This window comes from Bos taurus, chromosome 25, assembly GCF_002263795.3.
Source record: "Bos taurus isolate L1 Dominette 01449 registration number 42190680 breed Hereford chromosome 25, ARS-UCD2.0, whole genome shotgun sequence".
NCBI classification, from domain to species: domain Eukaryota; kingdom Metazoa; phylum Chordata; class Mammalia; order Artiodactyla; family Bovidae; genus Bos; species Bos taurus.
The window spans coordinates 26,235,588-26,252,086 of record NC_037352.1 but is presented as its reverse complement, the minus strand read 5'-3'; the positions used below and the strand labels follow the sequence as shown (position 1 = coordinate 26,252,086).

General features: G+C 54.3%; 2 protein-coding genes across 7 annotated transcripts; one reads left to right on the top strand and one right to left on the bottom strand.

Moving 5' to 3' along the window:
* The first annotated feature begins 868 nt into the window (after positions 1 to 868).
* On the top strand, positions 869 to 4,723 carry C25H16orf92 (chromosome 25 C16orf92 homolog). 3 transcript variants are annotated; one of them, XM_059881584.1, is made up of 4 exons: positions 869 to 3,423; positions 3,742 to 3,900; positions 4,093 to 4,106; positions 4,228 to 4,356. In XM_059881584.1, the coding sequence occupies exons 1-4, from the start codon at positions 3,303 to 3,305 to the stop codon at positions 4,234 to 4,236; spliced, it is 303 nt and encodes a 100-aa protein (XP_059737567.1). In that variant the 5' UTR covers positions 869 to 3,302; the 3' UTR covers positions 4,237 to 4,356. The 3 variants fall into 3 exon arrangements, with proteins under 3 accessions (XP_059737567.1, XP_059737566.1, XP_024840882.2); XM_024985114.2 differs by having other exon boundaries at positions 3,323 to 3,423; positions 4,019 to 4,106; positions 4,228 to 4,723; XM_059881583.1 differs by lacking the exon at positions 4,093 to 4,106 and having other exon boundaries at positions 3,317 to 3,423; positions 4,228 to 4,472.
* Positions 4,458 to 16,260, bottom strand: TLCD3B (TLC domain containing 3B). 4 transcript variants are annotated; one of them, XM_024985071.2, is made up of 7 exons: positions 16,081 to 16,102; positions 15,875 to 15,922; positions 15,322 to 15,448; positions 10,502 to 10,585; positions 7,354 to 7,588; positions 6,167 to 6,262; positions 4,458 to 5,532 (listed from the first exon to the last, which is right to left on the bottom strand). In XM_024985071.2, the coding sequence occupies exons 3-7, from the start codon at positions 15,444 to 15,446 to the stop codon at positions 5,245 to 5,247; spliced, it is 828 nt and encodes a 275-aa protein (XP_024840839.1). In that variant the 5' UTR covers positions 15,447 to 15,448; positions 15,875 to 15,922; positions 16,081 to 16,102; the 3' UTR covers positions 4,458 to 5,244. The 4 variants fall into 4 exon arrangements, with proteins under 4 accessions (XP_024840839.1, XP_059737435.1, XP_059737436.1 ...); XM_059881452.1 differs by lacking the exon at positions 15,875 to 15,922 and having other exon boundaries at positions 15,322 to 15,452; positions 16,081 to 16,260; XM_059881453.1 differs by lacking the exon at positions 16,081 to 16,102 and having other exon boundaries at positions 15,875 to 16,074.
* Between the last annotated feature and the right edge of the window lie 239 nt (positions 16,261 to 16,499).

Below are 16,499 nucleotides of genomic sequence, written 5' to 3'. Positions count from 1 at the left end.
CTTTTCATCCATCCATTAAGCCAATAAATATTTATTGAATACCTACTCTATATTGTGGTGCTATGGCTGTGACCAAGATCGATGATCTCTAGCTTCACAGGCTTGTAGGGGAAATAGACAAATACACAGACAAACTCCAGTGCAGTGAGACTGATGTGGTGATGGGGGACGGTCAGAAAATTCAAGTTCACTTCCCAGGGGAAGTGTTGTCTCTGCTGAGACTTGGGAGATGAGGAAGAATTTCTGGGCCAAGTAGGGGGCAAGAGAGTGGGAGGCAGAGGTGTATGCAAAAGCTGGGGTATGCTAAGGAAGGGAAGCTGGGAAAGAACTGAAGTGGGTAGGTAGACAAGAGACTCACCGATCAGGGTAACAAGCTCAAGGGAAGCCACTGGAGAGTTTTAAGTAGTGGCTCCGTATGTTCTGGTTTGTTCTCAATGGGGGAAGAGTGAATAGAGATCACGCAGTCCACAAAATGTTGCAATAAGCCAGATGAGACATGGGGTTGGCTTGAATGAGAAGAGGGAAGTAGATGAACTTGAGATTTAGATTGGAAATTGAGCCAACAGTTCTTTTTAAAATATATATATTTTACTTACTTATTTGGCTGTGCTGGGTCTTAGCTGAGGCATGCTGGATTTTTTGTTGTTGTTGTTAGTTGCTACATGGGAACTCTTAGTTTTAGCACACAAGATCTAGTTCCCTGACCAGGGATCAGACCCAGGCTGCCTGCACTGGCAGCGCAGAGTCTTAGCCACCAGACCACCAGGGAAGTCCTGAAGCAACAGGCCTTGATTATGGGTTTATCAGGAGAGAAACAGGGAAGGGTTTGAGGCAATTCCTAAGTTTTTATGTTGAGCAAAACATCTAGAGCAACAGCGAGCTTGTTTGCTGCAATGGGAAGAAGGCACAGGTTTGGGATAGGAGAATTGAGAGCTGTATTTGGGATCTACTGAGTTTGAGATGTTTTTGGACAGAGCCATGAAGCAGGAAGTTGGGTAGGGGAGTCTGGAGCTCAGAGGAGAGGGCCGGGCTGGAAATATACATCTGTGAGTCACCAGCATATAGATAGTATTTAAAGCCATGCGACTGGATGAGATCACCTAGAGAGAGAGGGTATAGATAGAAAAGAGAAGGTCCAAGCCTGAGCAGCTTAGAGGGGGAGGAGTCAAGAAAATCGGTGAGTGCCTAGAGGCAAAAATGTGCGCACTCTGCTGACAGTCAGAACCAACAGAGAAGTGAGGGTTAGATTTGGCAAGTTATGGGGTCCTTGGTGCACCCACCGAAAGTGACTTCAGTGGAGTGGTGGGGATGAAGCCAGTTGTGAAGAGTTTGAAGGATACATTAAAGCTGAGTGAGCAATGACAGCAAGTGTAGACAGCCTCTTAGGGTTAGTCTGTCTACACTCAAATAATGTGCATCCCTGAGTTCTCTCTCCCCTGTGGTCCCCCAGGGCAGAGACCATGCCCTGGTGATTTCTATCTAAGCCATAAATGGAGTCCAGCACATAACAGGAGCTCGATACATTTATTTAATGGTTGGATGAATAAATGAATGGATAATTCACTGCTTGTGTCCAAAGGGCCTTTTCTGGCAGAGAGGGCAGCTGTGTTCCTTTGAGGCAACTCAGGAAACTGTCAAATTCACTCCAAAGGCTAAATAAAGAGTCTGGATCCCTTCTCCCAGGACCCCTTCTCCCAGCTAAGTCCTGGAGGACAACTGCCTACAGGCCTGCAGAGGGAGCCCTGGGCCAGAGCTAGGAATAAGGCTGAGTCCCTGATGCCCCTCACATGACACTGGGCAAGTCACTTCCTTTTTCTGAGAAGAGATATATGTAGGGTTCAATCCCTGGGTCAGGAAGATCCCTTGAGAAGGAAATGGCCACAAATTCCAGTACTTTTGCCTGGAAAACCCCATGGACAGAGAAGCCTGGTAGGCTGCAGTCCATGCGGTCACAAAGAGTGGGACATGACTGAGCACATAGACACAGAGCCAGTTCCCCAGAAGGCCCTGTAGATGTTAGTCCGCCTCCTCCTTTCCCCTCTTTTTTCTCTCTGCACCTTTTCCTTGTTTAGGAAGTAAAAGCTGACCCTGACAAGTACCTCCCAGGGTTGCTGTGAGGAGAATAGGTGGGTAGTCCCTGAGGGTCGGAAAGATGAAGGTGGGGATCCAGTGGAGGAAGGAGCCTCCTTCCATAGGACAGAGGACCTCACACACCGCAGACACATGTCTGACTGGGGCATGTCACAGAACTTGTCAGACACTGTTGAACAGGCAATTGTGTAGCAAAACCAAGAAGACCCTGAAGTCTCCCTGGGCTTGGATGGAGCGGGACAGATGTTTGACAGACAGGCCTACCTGCCAATCGAAGGGAAGCTAACTATTACGCTGAGGGAAGCCCACAAGAGTGAAAGTGACTGTTGGAAAGTGATATATAAAGGAAAAAAGAAACCAGAAAGGGAAAACAGAATGGACCGTGGGGGAGCCTACCCAGAGACGGGGAGTCTGTGAAGCCTCTAGGCATGACCAGAGACCTGCCCCGAGATGGGTCAGGGGACTTCCTCTGACCACCCCCAAGCCTGCCATTCCCCCTGAGGCAACCTGATGGGATGAGGGAGGGCTTGGAAACTGGGAGCCGTGTCTTCTTTAGGTAAGGAGAAACAGACAGGCAGACATAGACATTGCTGCCACCTAGCGGAGATGCTTGTTGTTTCTCTAGGTGGCTAACCCCAGCGTTGTCCTCAGCGGAGCACCAAGAGATGGAGTTTGGGTCATGGGGGAGATCCCTGGGCCCCTGCATTTGAGGACACAAGGCAAGGAGGGGGCCCAGGGAAAAAGATAGGTGCCCTTTGGAAGTGTGTGGTGCCTACATCACCTCTCTCTGTCTTGGCTCCCTCCTCTGTAAGATGAGGACATAGTACCTACCTTAGAGGATGTTATGATGGTTAAATGAGTCAGTCCATGAAAAGTACTTGGCATCGTGGCAAGTGCTCAATAAATGCTATCTGCGGTCGATCCAAGGGGGTAACTGGAGATGTTTAGCCTTGTCCTCCATCCCCCCCACCACCAATCCATTGTGCCTGCTATACAAATGCTGCTTTCCTCAGTTCTGGCTTTCAGCAAATTGTCCCACCAAGCTCCTCATTTGTAAATCCTGGGGCTTCCACTCTTACTGTTCTATCAACAGCATCAACCCGAAGACTCTCTGAGCCCCAACCTCTCCCCTCTGAATCCAGGGGCTTGTGGGGGAGGGTCCTGGATCCTAGCACTTCCTCTCTCCCCTCACCCTAGAGTGTGTAATCAGAATGGCTCTGGGCTGTGACATCACAGAACTCTCACCTCTTCACAGGAGTGGAGGGGTGATGAGGCCAGGGCAGTGGGTGTGGGTGTGGATATGGCTGCTCAGGCTGGGGCCCCTAGAATCAGGTGGGGAGGAGGAAGGCTGGGGATGGGGTCAATGCCGCCACCGACCCCCACACCCCGGCCCCCGCCCCCAGAGGCTGGGAGGCCACGCCTCGGCTCTTCTGTTTGTTCTCCACACTTCTATCCCATCCTCCCTGCCCAGCACAGGCCTTCTCCTGGAGGGCTCAGCCAACCCCTAAGAAGTTCTGGGGACAAAATCAAGGCCCTCCACAGCTACACGAAGGCTGTGTGGCCTGGCAGGGCCCTGGGTCTGTCTCAGCCTCTTGGGTGGGGTTCAGGGCTCTGCTTGGCTCTTTCATAGACTTCGCTCTGTGTCCCCAGCACCCAATCTGGAGAGTGCCAAGGCCTTGGGCCGGGGAGCAGAATCTCCGCTCTTCCTAGACAGACCTGACTTCTTTGATTACCCAGACTCAGACCAAGCCAGGCTCCTGGCCGTGGCCCAGTTCATTGGAGAGAAACCAGTCATCTTTGCTAACTCAGGTATGACCCAGCTTGAGAAGGGGCTGTCCTCCTGGCCAGAGCCTGGAGGATGTCCGCCCTTGGCCCTTCGGTTGGAGTCAAGTCCAGGGTCCCCTGTCTCCCCGTCACTGTCAAGCAGATTCTGACTCCAGGCTCTTCCATCACATCCTGGTCGGTGCTCTGCTGGTGGCCTTCTTCTTCTTGCTTTTCCAGTTCTGCACTCACATGTAAGGCCTATCCCTCACCCCCTCACCCACCGCCCACCAGAGCATTGCAGGGAAGAGGCTGAGGGACCCAAAGCCCAGGGAGGCAGCGTGACCACCAACCTCTGATCTCCACACCCCACAGGAGCTGTGAGAAAGGGGCCTAAAAAGCCAGAGGAGAGCCCTGGATTCTGCCCTGGGCACCCATGCCTGCTCTCCTCTCCTGCTGATGTAATAAGAGTCCTTGCTTCTTTCTCCCTGACTGCTCAGCTTGGGGGGACCTGCCCTGTCCCACAGTCAACCTGTTATGGCGCTGTCTGCCCCCAGACTCTTGATCCCTCCCCAACCCCAAAGAACTGGGTGACAGGGCCTTGGTGGCGTTCACGCTGATGTCTTTATTAGCAGTCTGTAAAGCACCTCCCAGGGTCCCCCCGAACCCCAGACTGGAGAAAGCCTCGAGAAGTCTGTAGCACCAGGGACATGCCAGGGCCCAGGGGCAAGATGTCAGCTTAACAGGGAAGGGGCTGGGTGCTCTCCCACTTGCCCCCCGGGGTTGCTCAGCACTGGGAAGGCTGGGGGGTAGCAGCCACCTCCCTCCCCCCACCCCAACAAATTTGAATAAATAAATAAAATAAATAAGATTCCTCAGGCTGGCCTCCCTTGGAGAGAAGCTGTGGAGATGACTAGACCAGGGACGTTAGAGGGGGTGTCGCCTCCCTCCCAGAGGAGTTTGCAGCAGGGGGGCTGGGACGGCCTTGGCAGCAGGGCCTCCCCCACAATTCTTTGAGTCCTGGTCCCCTCAGGCTCCCCACAGCCTCAAAAGCCCTAAGCGGATGGGAAGGGGTGCGCCTTCTTCCTCTTCGCTTCTCCAGGGCCCAGGGGACGTGATGCAGAAAGGGGTATGCAGGAGGGGGTCGACCCCTCGGCTCAGGCACTGTGGGGAGAGGTCCCCTCTTCCTGCCTTCGGTCTCCCCTGGTCCCGGCCCCCAGCCCCTGAAGGGACGTGACCCGACCCCGTCGGAGTCCATCTGTCAGTTTCCGGGGGGTTGTCAGGGCCAGAGGCCCCTGGCTCCCACTCCTAGCCCAGCGGCCCCAGAGCCCTGTTCCCACGCAGTGGGGATGGGGGTGGGGTGGGGAGGGTCCCCCGCCCTCGGCCCCACCCTCAGTCCTGGGTCTGACAGGGAGAGGGCGGCCGGGAGCCCCGGGGCCGGAAGAGGCGGCAGGCCCCGCGGCAGATGAGGAAGAACCAGTAGAGCTGCGGGGCGAGGAGCAGCGCGGCGCCCAGGTTGACGTGGACAGGGAGGGCGAGGGGCACGGCGAGCAGGGGCAGGCCCGCGTGCCGCCCGTAGGCCCAGTACAGGTAGGGGAAGAGCAGCACCCGGCAGCAAAGGAAGCTGAGCAGCATCAGGGCCCCGTTCACTTTGTGCAGCAGGGTGTGCTGCTGTTTGTACTGCGGGCGGGGCGGGCAGACAGGGGCGGGGTGAGGGGCGGGGCGGGAAGACAGGGGAGGGGCAGGCACATGGGGGCGGGGCGGGAAGACAGGGGCGGGGAGAGGGGCGGGGAAGGCACACGGGGGCGGGGCGGGCAGTCAGGGCCTCCGGCCACGCCCCCTACTCAGCCCCTTGGGCCACCTCCCCCTCCGCCCACCTACCGGCCTTCCCTCCTTGGGACAGGGCCAGGTTAGGGGCCCCAGGACCCGCCCCCTCTCCCCCTCTCCCTCTGCCCTGACAGCTCCCCTATATCCTACCTGATAGCCCCTCCCAGACCTGACTCCACCTGTCCTTTAAAAAATCCCAGTTGTTTTTTAGTTGCTAGGTCCTGTCCCACTCTTCTGAGACCTCATGGACTGTAGCCCGCCAGGCTCCTCTGTCCATGGAATTCTCCAGGCAAGAATACTGGAGTGGGTTGCCTTTTCCTCCTCCAGGGGATCTTCCCGACCCAGGGATTGAACCCGTGTCTCCTGCACTGGCAGGTGGATTCTTTATCACTAAGCCACCAGGGGATAATCCCAGATTGGTTCCTAAAAGCGCCCAACCCTTCCCTGATCCTCCCTTCAAGCTAGTAAACCCTCAGCGCCCTCTCACCTGGATGAGAATCTTGCCAAGGCAGACGAAGGGGGTGCTGACCTCTGCCATCAGCAAGCAGCCTAAGAAGAAGTCTCCCTTCCCTTGACGCCACACCTGAGAGGAGAAGGAAACAGCCTGGCCTGAGCCTGGATTCCTGGCAACACCTGTCCTCCTTCCCTGTCTCCTCTCTGTCCCTTTTGGAGATGCTTCACTCTGAAAGTCTGAGCACAGATGAACAGTATCAAATCTGGGAGCACTAACCCCCCGTATCCCTCCAACCTTCCTGCAGGTGAGATGATATCCATGATACTACAGATGAGGATACTGAGTCTCAGAGGCGTGTGTGTGTGCTCAGTCATTCAGTTGTGTCCAACTCTTTGTGACCCCATGGGCTGTAGCCCACCAGTCTTCTCTGTCTATGGAATTTTCCAAGCAAGAATACTGAAGTGGGTTGCCATTTTCTCCTCCAGAGGCTCTGCCCAGCCCAGGGATTGAACCCACATCTCTTGTGTCTCTTGCATTGGCAGGCAGATTCTTTATCACTGTGCTACCTGGGAAGCCCTGAGTCTCAGAGGCAGTGGTGTGTGTACATGTGTGTGAAAGTCACTCAGTCATGTTTGACACTTTTCGACCCCATGGACTGAAGCCTGCCAGATTTCTCTGTCCATGGAATTCTCCAGGCAAGAATACTGGAGTGGGTTGCCATTCTGTTCTCCAGGGGATCTTCCCAACCCAGGGATCGAACCCAGGTCTCCCACACTGCAGGCGGATTCTTTACTATCTTAGCCACCAGGGAAGCCTGCAGTGGTGTGTGGTGGTGGTGGTTGGTGGTTTAGTTGCTAAGTCGTGTCCGACTCTTGCAACCCCATGGACTGTAGCCTGCCAGGCTCCTCTGTTCATGGGATTCTCTAGGCAAGAATACTGGAGTGGGTTGCCATTTCCTTCTCCAGGAGATCTTCCTGACCCAGGAATCAAACCCAGGTCTCCTGCATTGCAGGCAGATTCTTTACCAACTGAGCTACCAGCTCCAAAACATCACAGCTGGGCATGATCTAACCTCTTGCTGTTTGGGGCTGGGCTGGAGCTCAGGAAACCCTCCCTGGGGCACTTCATCCTGCGGGGACCTGGACCCAGGGCTTCCTAGGCTCCTGCAGTACCAGCATAAGCAGGACACAGGGCCCTGGTTCCCAGCAGCCCCCACTCACCACCGACAGCGGGAAGCACACGAGCACCATGACGGCATGGTGGAGCACCATGAGGAACTCCTTGTGCAGGTAACCACGTGCCACCGCCCAGGTGCTGCCCGGGGCTCTGGTGCTGCCTTCGTCCCCTCCGTGCCCCTTGACCTGGTGCTTGTGCCAGTGGCACAGGAACATGGCATAGATGTCATAGATGAAGTAGGGCACTGCAAACTGCGTGTAGGCGGAAGAGAGCCAGTGTCTGTCGGGCAGAGAGAGGGGTGGGGTCAATAAGGGAAGGAGATGGACAGGCAGCTGCCAAGTGCTGGGGGCTATGTTGGATGCATCACAGGAGTCAAATCTCCAGTGATACTTGTAAGAACCCTGAGACAGAAGTAGACTCTCAAATTACACAATGGAATCCCAAGGTGGAGGGCAAGAAACTTGCCCAAGTGATCACAAGATCACTCAGCTGGTAAGCAATAGGGCTGGGGTTCAAACCCGGACTGAGCTCAGAATGCACACATTTTTTTCTTTCTTTCTTTTTGGCCACGCGACATGGCAAGTGGGACCTTAGTTCCCTGACCAGGGACTGAACCCGTGCCCCCTGCAGTGGAAGCAAGCAGTCGTAACCACTGGACTGCCAGGGAAGTCTCTCACTCATTTTTCATATTAATTCATTCATATTCTGTCTCTCTGCAACGTGCTAGGAGAAAAAGGCAGACAGACCAAAGGACAGTCACAGAACTGAGGGCTGAGACAGAGTGAGAAAACAGGCCAGACCAGCTCTAAGAGACAGCAGAGATCAGGACAAATTACAGCAGAAGTGGTAGGAATGGTGGGGAGAGATCATACTGGCTGACATTTAAGTGAAAGTGTTAGTGGTTCAGTCATGTGTCCGACTCTTTGCAACCCCATGGACTATAGTCTGCCAGGCTCCTCTGTCCATGGAATTCTACTGGAGTGGGTTGCCATTTCCTCCTCCAGGGGATCTTCCCGACCCAGGGATCAAATCTGCATCTCCTACATTGCAGGCAGATTCTTTACTGTCTGAGTCACCAGGGAAGCCTTGACTGACATTAATCGACTACTTATTACACGAGGGCCCTATTCCAATACTCTAAATCTTTTACAAGCACAAACTTATTTACTTCCCACAAAAAGCCTGTGAAAAGTAAGTATGACTGTCACCCCATTTTACAGGTGAGAGAGGCTAGGTCACCGGACCAAGGGATGAACATGAGAAGTCTGGCTCCATAGCCCTCACTCTCAGCCCTGCTGCCCTCTAGAAGATTTGGGATGGAAACTGGTGATGCTGTCAGTGCTGCTTGTTCTGCCCGAATGTGGCCCCACCTCTTGTTTTTTCAGGTACAGCTAAGCATTAAGAAGAAAACGCTGAGCAAAAGGAGCCAAGAGCAGAGAAAGTTCTGTGTGCTTTGAGAGTAAACAAAAATGAAAAGTGCATGAATATGCAACATTGCACTTTTCTTCTTGAGTCAGCACATGGAGTACATTCTCAGAAGTCTGTAGTCCTGTGACAGGTTCGAGGTGGGGGCGGGAGGTCTAAGAGGCAAACCCAGCGGTACTCCCCAGGCTTGGCAGATAGATGAAAACAAAGTCAGCTGGAAGGCACGCAAATATGAGGACTGAATAAGAGGGGCTGCTGAAGGGAGAAGTAGAGTGAGACCTGGGGGTGGGCCAGCTAAGGACCAGGGCTGACATGAAAGGAGAAGGTGAACCCCGGGGAAGGCTGGCCTGGAAGGGGTGATTTTGGGGGAAAAAAGAAGCAGAGAGCCATGCTGGAGTGTGTGACCAGGAGCGAGGGAGGGAGAGAGAGAGGAGAGGAAGCGGCAGCCCAGGTTAGAGATGAAAGGCAGGAAGGTGGAAAGGGGTCCAAATGGCCTGAGAGAAGTTAGAGCAGAGAGTGGCCTAGGGAGTCAGCCACAGCAGACATGGTGACACCACTGGGCTCTGGTGTGAAGGGTTAAACCCATCCCCACCCTCTTCAGCAATTAGGTGCTCAGAGGTAGGAACAGCTGTTGCCCCTGGATTAACCCTGATCCTCCCACCTACCTGAGGATTAAGTGGGGAGGGACAAGGACGGACTAGGGGGACGGGGAGGAGAACATGTAAAAGCTGGAAGGTGACCTCTGTGAGAAGGCGAGAGAAGGGAACGTGGGGGTGGGGGAGGATCCAGGCTCCTCTTGGACTCAGGAGGGGAAATGGGGGAAAAGGGCAGGAGGAAGCCAAGTCCCGGGGGCGGGGTCTGAAGAAGTTTAGCATCCTCTCTGTATGGCCAGGACTGCTGTAGGCTTCTGACACAAAGTCAGTTCCTCCTTGCAGCAGCCCTTCCAGATAGGGGTGGACCTCACTCCGCAGATGAAGGAATTCAAGGGAAAGAGGAGACACCTCTAGGTCAGGTCATCCAGACCATGTCCCCAGGGCTCAGGAGCCACCAGAGAGGAGGAACAGGATCAGAAGTGAAGCATGGGGCATCATCAGCACCCTCCCAGGCAACTCGCAGCAATGACAGCCTGGGTCCACCTTGAGCTGGCCCGTCAGCACCACGGACAGGGCCCTTTTCCTCCCTCCTCCTGCCCCACGTCTCCGGCCTGGGCTCTTTTGGCAAGCACCAGGCACTGCATCGGCTCCGAGTGCCAAAATTTGGCCTCTTCACCCTTCACTCCCCACCCCACTGTCTAACCATTGGTGGCCTTGTTTTGTGTCATCTGTCCCTCTCACGCACGGAGCTGGCACTGGACACCTGGATTCTGGGAGGAGATGAGGGGTGAGCCTGGCACGAACGAGTAGGGAAGCACCCCAGTTGGGTACTGGTTGGAAATGGGGTCTGAGGGGGTGAAAGAGTGGGAGGAGGGCGGGGAGGAAATGACACTCAGAACCTACTATGATCCAAGAGGCTGGGAAACCTAGGAGCTGCCTTGAGAATCCTTTTTGCTCCCCACTTCTCCTCCTCCTGGTGTTGACCTTTAAGGACAGGATGTGGATAAATTTGTCTCGGGGTGTTGAGTTGCAGCTATTGTAGTTAACTTGCTCAAGCCCAAGTTAAGGGCTTGGAGTTCACTGAGGGAGTCCCCCGGATGATCTGTACCCCACTCAAGGGTCACATGCATATAGGCTGCTGGAATGGGGGAAGTGGTAGTCTCATGGCACTTACTGGTCATCTATGATGTGCTTGCAGGAGGTGGAGACGATGTAGCCAGCAGTGGAGGCCATTACAGCTTGGACAGAGGACACTAGCCTAGGAGGAAGAGGAAGTAGCTGTAAAGGAGGGAGATGTGCCCCTTGGTTCCTCCTCTTTACTGTCCAGCTTCTGTGCCTCTCGGGTGCTCCCTGCCCATCTTTTCCCCAGGCTGCCTCGCCTGGGACTCAGCCCCACCACTTCAGCCTCCAGGACTGCTACGGAGTTGCCTTCCTCTCAGGACACCCGGGAGGTCATCGTGAGGTGAGACAATGCCGAGAACCAGTGGCAGATAACAAGGTCCCTTCCAGGGAAGGGACAGGGGTCGGGGGTAACAGCACAGGATAGTGGGGGGAAGCCCTGGGCCTGTTCTTACACCTCTCAGCTGCCTAGTCATCGTGGGTCGTCCCTGGCCCCTCGGTTGCCCCTGATTCCCCTCCCAGCTACTTTCCCGCTCTCTGCTTGCCAGCCACCACACTCCCCTCCCCAACTCTGGCCCGCATTCCAGGACTGTGCAGAGTTCCACTGTTCACTTATCTGTCCCTCATTCCCCCAGACACAGCAACCCCCCCCCCCAATGATACATGGCCCCTTCCTGTGTTCCCTAGTATCCTATAGGAATGTTTTGGTCACATGCCAGCCCTGTTTTGGAGGGTAGGAGGCTGAATGGCAAAGGGAAGCAGAGCAGACTGAATCCTAGTAGACCAGATGGCTGGGTTTGGATGAGGTCTCCTGGGACAGTGAGTAAGGCAGCGCAGAGAGAAGGAAGCTGGAGGCAGAGCCCACCGACCGCTTCAGGAGCCCCTGGTCCCTATCCGGCCAAGGGTCCCTTCCATCCCCATGCAGCCTGGGAAGGGAAGGGGGCGGAGGGAAGGCAGGCAGTTTACCTGGCTGAGACAATGACCGCGTCGGCCTCCTCCCAGCGCAGCTGGGGCAGCCGCTGGAGCGTGTTTTTGGAGAGGAGGAAGAGTCCAGGGAACACCACCCCCCCGGCCACCATGGGGGTCAGCATGGTGGCTCAGCCCTCCAGCAGGAAGCCCGAAAGCAACCGGGAAAGGGCTGGGAGGCCGAGCTGAAGGGAGTTATGGGGATGGAGAAGGGACGCCAGGCCGGGGAAGGAGAGAGAAGAGGAGAAAGGGGCACAAAGGGGACAGACAGGGTGGGGAGGGGATGGGACTGGAGAGCCCTACCCGCCCAGGATCAGAGAAAGGGAGTTAGATGGAGACTGGGGAGATGGGAGAGACTGGGGGAAAGGGAGGATCCGAGCAAGGGAGCCAGAGAGAGCCAGCCAGAGGGTTGGGAGCAAGCCGAGGAGGAGAGGACTGGGTGAGAGGACAGAGGGAGAGGGGACAGGACGAGGAGGCTGCGGATGGGGGAGGGGAGGGAGCGAGGTAGGTGGGGGGGGGGCTTACGTGGAGAGGCTGGGAGGGCCCAAGGGGGCGGGGTGGGGGTGGGGGTGGGACTGTGGTGCCAGCTCTGAAGGGGAGGGGAGGGAGGGAGGGAGGGGAGGGAGACCGAGGAGCGGCCGGGCAGGCGGTCAGCGGTCAGCACCGCTCTCCCGCCTCTCGCTGCCACCAGAGTGCCCGCGGCCCGGCCCAGAGGCAGCCCCGGGGCATTATGGAGAGTTCGGGCCCAGCCCCCTGCCCCCTCAGCGGGGAGGGGGCGGGGGGAGGGGAAATCACCAGCTTGGGGAGGGCGGGGGGAGGAGGAGGGAGTTGATGGCACCGACCAGACACCCAGAAACCGGACCTGCAGCGGCGTCTCCCCATGCAGCTCTGAGCCACAGCAGTGGCTGCGACAGAGATGGGGGGAGCAGAGAAAGAGGGAGGGGGAGGCCCTTAAAGAGACAGCCGCTGCGGCAGGCACAGGGGGCTGCTGAGGACAAGGGCCAAGGGCGGGACTGCTCTCCTCTGGGGCTCCTTGGCCAGCTGGGAGGGTGGCCCTGGGCCCCAAGATGGGCCTGAGCCCGTTTCCCACCAGCAGTTTGCAAATGCCTGCCATCTCCTCCTCCGCCAAGGCCTCTCAATACTTATTCTTCAGCTGCCTTGGGGTCCCAGCTTAGGGGCACCCATTCCCACAGAGAGTAAGAAGATTCCCTGGGAAGGGACCAGAAGTTAGTGCAGCTCGCTGTCTCAGAAAGTTGAGTTTAGGGAATGGATGGGAATAAAAATACACCTTAACACAGTATCAGATTCAGAGACCTCCAAAACTCTGAGGTATAAGACCCTGATGGCTCAGATGGTAAAGAACATGCCTGCCAATGCAGGAGATGCTGATTCGATCCCTGGGTTGGGAAGATCCCCTGGAGGAGGAAATGACAACCCACTCCAGTATTCTTGCCTGGAGAATCCCCATGGATGGAGGAGCTTGGTGGGGCTACCGTCCATGGGGTCTCAGAGTTAGACATGACTTAGCGACTAAAAACAAAACAACACATACTTTAACATGAGGTGCCTCTGGGTCCCAACTCCACTGCGAGACTGTCCCGTGACCACCTCTAACTACTGTAACAGCATTGAGGTAACTGCATGTATCTCCTTTTTGCAGGTCAAGCAATAGTCCCGAGGCTTTCAGTGACTCTCCCTAAGACCAGGTAGCTAAGAAGACAGGAGCCCTCTCATACTGGGTGGCAGGCTTTGAAGAGGAAGCACAGTGTCTCCGAAAACTCACTTCAAGCCCGAGGATGCCCCTGCCTGTGTCCTTCAGGCTGCCTGGCTTCCTCAAGGCCCTGGTCACTCTCTTCCTCGTCAGGTTTATGATGGTCCCAGCTCCCCTTCCTCTGCAACTTCACAGCCCAGTTTCCATGGGGGAAAGGCCCCTGATTTGAGCCCCTCAGTCCACTGCAAGGAAACTGAGGCCCAGTGCCTTGGCCACGGTCTCGCTGCAGTTCAGAGACTCAGCCAGAACTACACCGGCCTCTGAGCAGCTTCTCACACTTTCATGCCGCCTCCCTAGAATTCGGCCTTCTCATCCTGAACTCAACCTCCCCGTAGACTTCTGCATGACGTGGGGTCCTGCTACCAAAACCATGCTTTGGTTTCCAAGTCTGCCCTAAGATGTGCTTCCATAGTAACTGTACGATTTGCCTCTCCCTGTCCAAAGCCTAACCAAAGGACTGGGATTTGCTATTTTGTGCTGCCCTCTAGTGGCTTGCTGTGGAAACAGACCCTGGGAAGTCTCTGGCCTTAGGCAGCAGAAGTTAAGAAGTTAAAGAGTCAACAGTGGACCTAGCTTCCTGGCTTCAGGGCTTCACTTAAAGGAAAAAGGGACCCAACTTCCTGAGTGTTTACTATGTACTGGGCGCGGGGTGAAGTGGTTTCTGTTTATTCTTATTTAACCTTCCCAGATTATAGCATCTTTGTCTATATTACAAACAAGAAACTGAGGTTTAGACATTTAAGAAAAAAAAAGAAGACAAAAAAGTTGCCCAAGATAACACAGCTATGAGAATTGGCAAAGCTGGCTTTCAAACCCATGTTTGCATAGGGCCAAAGCCAAAGATGGGCAAAGCTTCAGGATGGTGCTGCGTTCGGGCGAGGACAGGTGACAGCGAGCCACCCTGACTACTGGGTTGAGGACCACCGACCTGGTGAAGGGGCTGTGGCTTCACTTTGGATAGCAGAGATTAAAACAGGTAGGGTTTTTTTTTTGGGGGGGGGGTCTTTCAGACACCTAGCTATTATAAGTTCTGCCTTCTGCCAGCTCCTCCTCCTCCCTAAGGTTTGGGGATAGTTCACCAGTGTTTTACTAATCTTTGTCAAATAGACCATAAATTTGTAGTGTGCATGCATGCTAGGTCACTTCAATCATGTCCAACTCTTTGGACCCCATGGACTGTAGCCTGCTAGGCACCTCTGTCCATGGGATTCTCCAGGGAAGAATACTGGAGTAAGTTGCTATGCCCTCCTCCAGGGGATCTTCCTGACCCAGGAATAATAATAAAAAGTTCAACTTTTAAGAAAAAATGAGAAGATCAGACAACACTGGGGCCACACTTTAATTCCATGATGCTTGGCTGGAGCCGAGCAGTTGCTGCCCCCGTTGGGATAAACGTAGTCCTCTGGCTCAGGCAGTCCGCACAGAGCCTATATCTCTTGTGTCACTTGAAGGAGTTTGCAACAACTATTTTTATTTTTATTTTATTTTGGCCATGCAGGGCTTCCCAGGTGGCTCAGCTTATGAGATCTCAGTTCTCTGACTGGGGATGGAACCCAGGCCCCTGGCAATGAGAGCACTGAAGCCTAATCACTGGACTGCCAGGGAATTCCCTAGCCCTATTCTATAGATGTGAATTCACCTTACCCTCGCACAACATTCCATGAAGAATGGAAGGTGAGTATTCTTGTTAAATCCATTTACTAATGGGGACTCTGAAGTTCAGAGAGGTTAAGTGGCTTGCAAGAGATCCCATTGTTGTTGCTATTTAGTGGATAAGTTGTGTCAGACTCCTTTGTGACCCCATGGACCGTAGCCCGCCAGGCTCCTCTGTCCATGGGATTATCCTAGCAAGAATACTGGAGTGGGATGCCATTCCCTTCTCCAGGAGATATCCTGACCCGAGGTTGGAACCCGAGTCTCCTGCATCTCCTGAATTGGCAGGCGGATTCTTTACCACTGAACCACCTGGGAAACCAGAGATCCCATAGAGAGTGTCTTTCGATTCTATACGCCCACCCAGCCACCCTCACATACACACACAGCCTGCTTCTGCTCTCATCACTAACTCTTCCTGGAAGTAGGAGACCAGCTTCCCCAGCCCTGGCCCCAGGAAGGATGTCCTCGCCCTGTCCTCTTACTTGGATGCCACCAAAACAGCCTCTTGTTTCTCCATCCGCAGGTTGGAATGGTTCTGCAGAGCCCAGCAGAGGACAGCAAAGCTCAGCGGGAAGAAGATACAGCCCAGGACAAAGAGCAGAGGCATGCCTGTCTGGGGTAGAGAAGGTAAGATGGCTGGGAGAACACCTCAGCACATTGTCCCTCAGACTCACAGACCACATCCCCGCCAATCCCTATAACTCAGTGGCCTATAGGATGCATTTTTCTGTAACCATCAAAATCCATCAGGCATAGCTCTTTCCTGATCTGAGATCCTTATTGCACTTTAAATATGCCTCATCCTTGAGCAACTGGACATCCTAATTTTGTCTTTATCAATCCAGTTCCATTAATTTATGTTCTTTGTAATCAAAGAAGCTGGTCTATACCTCCCAGCCCATCTCACACCTTAAAATTCCTTCTTTCTCTTTCGATTCTAAGTATGTGCCTGTGATTTCTTAATTCACCCCATCCAAGCTCTATCCTCCCACCCTAACCTCTTTGTGTCTCCTCTCCCTTCTCCTAGGTCCTCACCTGGGAAGGGCAAGGTGGAGGCTAGAGAGGGAGGCTGGTGACTTTCATCTGCACTCAGAAATTGGAAAAAAAAGGAGGGGGCGGGTGTTTAGACTGTAAAGATAACCGAAATTAGAAAAAAAAAAAGTTCTTTTAAAAGGAAAACTCTAAGTATTATCCCATTTAAAAAGCAAACAAACAATAGGAAAACCTTTGAAAACATTTACATATATGTTATTTTTGTCTGGAAGAGCCTCTTCTCCCATCCACTCCAGGGAAAGGAGGGGTGGGAAAGGCCCAGGAAGGATGAAGAGAGTAAGCGCCTGCCATCCTGCACCCCTTAAGCAGCTTTGAGGGGACCCTTTCAGGATACAAGAAAGGCGTCAAACTGCAAGGGCACGAGGTGGAGGCAGTTCTACAGAGGCGGTTGGAGGGGGCGGGAACATCACCTTCCTATTGGTGGACTGGTGGATGGTTTGGAAAATGCCATCTTCCTATTGGCCCACTTCTTGACACATGTGCCCTATCGTATGCTTCATGGCAGAGGGGCCTGCTTGGGGGCGGGGCAGAGGGGGCCAAACCGTCTAACACAGAACAGATCAATTAGAATTCGTTGATGGTTTGAAGGACAACTAGGATTCAAGGG

Bases quoted from the DNA above. Each gene is read 5' to 3' on its own strand.
- TLCD3B (XM_059881452.1), bottom strand. From the start codon at position 16,119: ATGGGAGAAGAGGCTCTTCCAGACAAAAATAACATATAT. The intron at 10,586-15,321 runs GTAAGAGGACAG...TCTTCCTCCTAG, and splicing joins GCTGTTTTGGTGGCATCCAA to GCTAGTGTCCTCTGTCCAAG. The intron at 7,589-10,501 runs GTAAGTGCCATG...TCTGCCCGACAG, and splicing joins AAGCACATCATAGATGACCA to ACACTGGCTCTCTTCCGCCT.
- C25H16orf92 (XM_059881583.1), top strand. From the start codon at position 3,360: ATGAGGCCAGGGCAGTGGGTGTGGGTGTGGATATGGCTGCTCAGGCTG. The intron at 3,424-3,741 runs GTGGGGAGGAGG...CTGTGTCCCCAG, and splicing joins GCTGGGGCCCCTAGAATCAG to CACCCAATCTGGAGAGTGCC. The intron at 3,901-4,227 runs GTATGACCCAGC...CACACCCCACAG, and splicing joins AGTCATCTTTGCTAACTCAG to GAGCTGTGAGAAAGGGGCCT.